This window comes from Marmota flaviventris, chromosome 5 (genome assembly GCF_047511675.1).
Source record: "Marmota flaviventris isolate mMarFla1 chromosome 5, mMarFla1.hap1, whole genome shotgun sequence".
Lineage (NCBI taxonomy): Eukaryota > Metazoa > Chordata > Mammalia > Rodentia > Sciuridae > Marmota > Marmota flaviventris.
Genome location: NC_092502.1, coordinates 106,874,446 through 106,877,424, shown reverse-complemented (window position 1 = coordinate 106,877,424; position 2,979 = coordinate 106,874,446). Strand labels below are relative to the sequence as shown.

Sequence of the window (2,979 nt, the reverse complement as noted above, 5' to 3'; positions counted from 1 at the left end):
TGTAATTTGGTTTTTCACTAAAATTTTGTATTTCTTTTCTGCGTTCAGTGATTGCTTTCTTTATTCCCATGGAATTTGTAAGATCCTCTCATTAGAGTGGCTTAGTTTAGCTGTCAAGTCTCTAGGGCATTCAATTGCAGATAAATGACTAAAAACGCCAGCCTAACAGCATTTTTATTAACAGATGGCGGAAAACAAACGTCTTTAGAGAAGAACCGAAGGGAACGGGTTAAAGGGTCAATAAACAATTATTATCCTGCTTAAACTGGGGGTTTCTCATCAGATAACACGGGGAGCTGCTCGCCCATCTAGGGGAACCACGACACCCCAACAGACACTCCCCTCTTCGGAGGACCAGGTAATTGTCCCCCAAAGGAAGGGCTCCTACAGGCATCGAGTGGTCAAATCCTAGAGTTGTGGGAGGGATTCTGAGGTTCGGGCTGAGGGCTAATTGAGAAGAAAACTGGGAACTCTAACTCCTGCTGCTGACCGCCGGGGGCGAGCGCCTAATGCAGGTTATCAGCCCCCTTGGCCAGGAATAGAGAGGTCCTCTCTCCTTCCCACTCTTCTCGGTTGCTGCCCCCTCCTGCGGGCGAACTTTCTCTCCGAGCAGAGCTGATTTCCTAGGCTTTTTTTCCCTTCCCTCGGCTGCGCTCTGACGTGCACACCATGTGACTGGCCCCCTTCTGCTATAAGCCGAGGAAAGGTCCGCCCTCTTCTGGACTCAGCCCCGGCCTCGCCGAGCTCTGTTCCTAGACTCTCACGCGTTCTGCGCCCTCCAGGGCGGCCGAGGCTCTGACTCGCCCACCCAGGCCTAGCCACCCCCTCCCCAACTGACGCGACGAGAAGCGCTCTCAGAGGAGAAGGTCAAGTCCTCCGCGCCGGCCGGGTGCACGCGGAGCACAGGGTGCGCAGAAACCGCGCGGTTGCAGAGGCGGCGCGGGAGTTGCAAAGTCGGAGTCGCGAGACTCCGCCACCGCGCGGCAGCCCCAGCAAAGCTAGGGCAGCGGCGGCGACCCCAGCGTGGCTCCCCCGGGCCAGGCCCGCCGCCCGGGAGCCGGGCCCGGGGGCCGAGGGAGGCCGGAGGCCGGCGCCCCTATGCGCCGCCCCGCCGCCGCGGTGCCACAGCTATGACCCTGAGCACGGAGATGTCCGATGCCTCCGGCCTCGCCGAGGAGACAGACATCGACGTGGTGGGGGAGGGCGAGGACGAAGACGACGAGGAAGAGGAGGACGACGACGAGGGTGGCGGTGACCGGCCCGGGCTGGCTGTCCCCGCACAGCGGAGGCGGCGGCGGTCCTACGCTGGAGAGGACGAGCTCGAGGACCTGGAAGAGGAGGAGGACGATGATGACATCCTGCTGGCCCCGCGGACAGGAGGTTCCCCGGCAGCTCCAGGCCCAGCCCCGGCAGTGGGCACCGGAGCCGGTGGGGGCGGCACCGCGGGCGCGGGCGGTGGCGGTGGCGGGAGCGCGGGTAGCGGCGCCAAGAACCCACTAGTGAAGCCGCCCTACTCCTACATCGCGCTCATCACCATGGCCATCCTGCAGAGCCCCAAGAAGCGGCTGACGCTGAGCGAGATCTGCGAGTTCATCAGCGGCCGCTTCCCCTACTACCGGGAGAAGTTCCCCGCCTGGCAGAACAGCATCCGCCACAACCTGTCCCTCAACGACTGCTTCGTTAAGATTCCCCGCGAGCCGGGCAACCCGGGCAAGGGCAACTACTGGACGCTAGACCCCGAGTCCGCCGACATGTTCGACAACGGCAGCTTCCTGCGCCGAAGGAAGCGCTTCAAGCGACAGCCGCTGCTCCCGCCCAACGCCGCGGCCGCGGAGTCGCTGCTGCTGCGCGGTGCGGGGGCCTCGGGCGCCGCGGGAGACCCGGCGGCCGCCGCGGCGCTCTTCCCGCCGGCTCCACCGCCGCCCCCTCACGCCTACAGCTACGGCCCCTACGGCTGTGGCTACGGCCTGCAGCTGCCGCCCTACGCGCCGCCCTCCGCCCTCTTCGCGGCCGCAGCGGCCGCGGCGGCCGCAGCCTTCCACCCGCACTCGCCCCCGCCGCCACACGGTGCGGCCGCCGAGCTGGCCCGGACCGCCTTCGGCTACCGGCCGCACCCGCTCGGCGCCGCCCTGCCCGGCCCCCTGCAGGCCTCGGCGGCCAAGGCGGGCAGTCCGGGCGCCTCCGCGCTGGCGCGCTCGCCCTTCTCCATCGAGAGCATCATCGGGGGCAGCCTGGGCCCCGCCGCTGCTGCCGCCGCCGCCGCGCAGGCCGCCGCCGCCGCGCAGGCCTCGCCCTCGCCCTCGCCGGTGGCAGCTCCGCCCGCTCCCGGCTCCGCGGGAGGCGGCTGCGCGGCTCAGGCGGCAGTGGGCCCGGCCGCCGCGCTCACTCGCTCCCTCGTGGCTGCAGCTGCAGCCGCCGCCTCCTCCGTCTCCTCGTCGGCCGCCCTGGGGACTCTGCACCAAGGGACTGCCCTGTCCAGTGTGGAGAACTTTACTGCTAGGATTTCAAATTGTTAATAACGCTATGTTAGCGCGCTTGAGAAAGAGAAGGTAGGAATCCCGGCTCTTTTTTTTTTTTTTTTCCCAACTCGGTGGTTTGGTGTTTTGTTGGCTCCTACTGGCCCCTCTCGACCTCGCGCTCCCATTTTCTCGGCTTCGGATTCTCGGATGAGACTTTGGCGCCCGCGCGGGCACGCTTTTTGGCTCTGCAGGTCCCTCTATTTATGCAAAGTCGTCCTATTCTGCAGCCCCCTACCCAGGTTGGGGAGGAAGAGGGTGCCGGTGGGGATTCTCCTTGTCCAGGCACTAGGGGCTTCCTAGACTTTTGGGCAAACTGAAAAAAAAAAAAATCTAAGCCTTTTCTCAGGTTCAGGCGTTTAAGATCAATAACGTTCAAATGAATAATAATACAAAAACAGTAAAGGGCTTGAAGAATGCCTTTTATTTGAGGATACTTGTTTGGTGTACTTTTTCATGAAAA

At 63.6% G+C, this 2,979-nt stretch overlaps 1 protein-coding gene across 1 annotated transcript; it reads left to right on the top strand.

Annotated features, from left to right (window-relative positions):
- Positions 1-1,130: 1,130 nt before the first annotated feature.
- Positions 1,131-2,516, top strand: Foxd1 (forkhead box D1). Its single transcript, XM_027927485.2, has one exon. The coding sequence runs from the start codon at positions 1,131-1,133 to the stop codon at positions 2,514-2,516; it is 1,386 nt and encodes a 461-aa protein (XP_027783286.2).
- The last annotated feature ends 463 nt before the right edge of the window (positions 2,517-2,979 follow it).

Excerpts from the sequence above, each read along its gene's own strand:
- Foxd1 (XM_027927485.2), top strand. The coding sequence starts at position 1,131 with ATGACCCTGAGCACGGAGATGTCCGATGCCTCCGGCCTCGCCGAGGAG.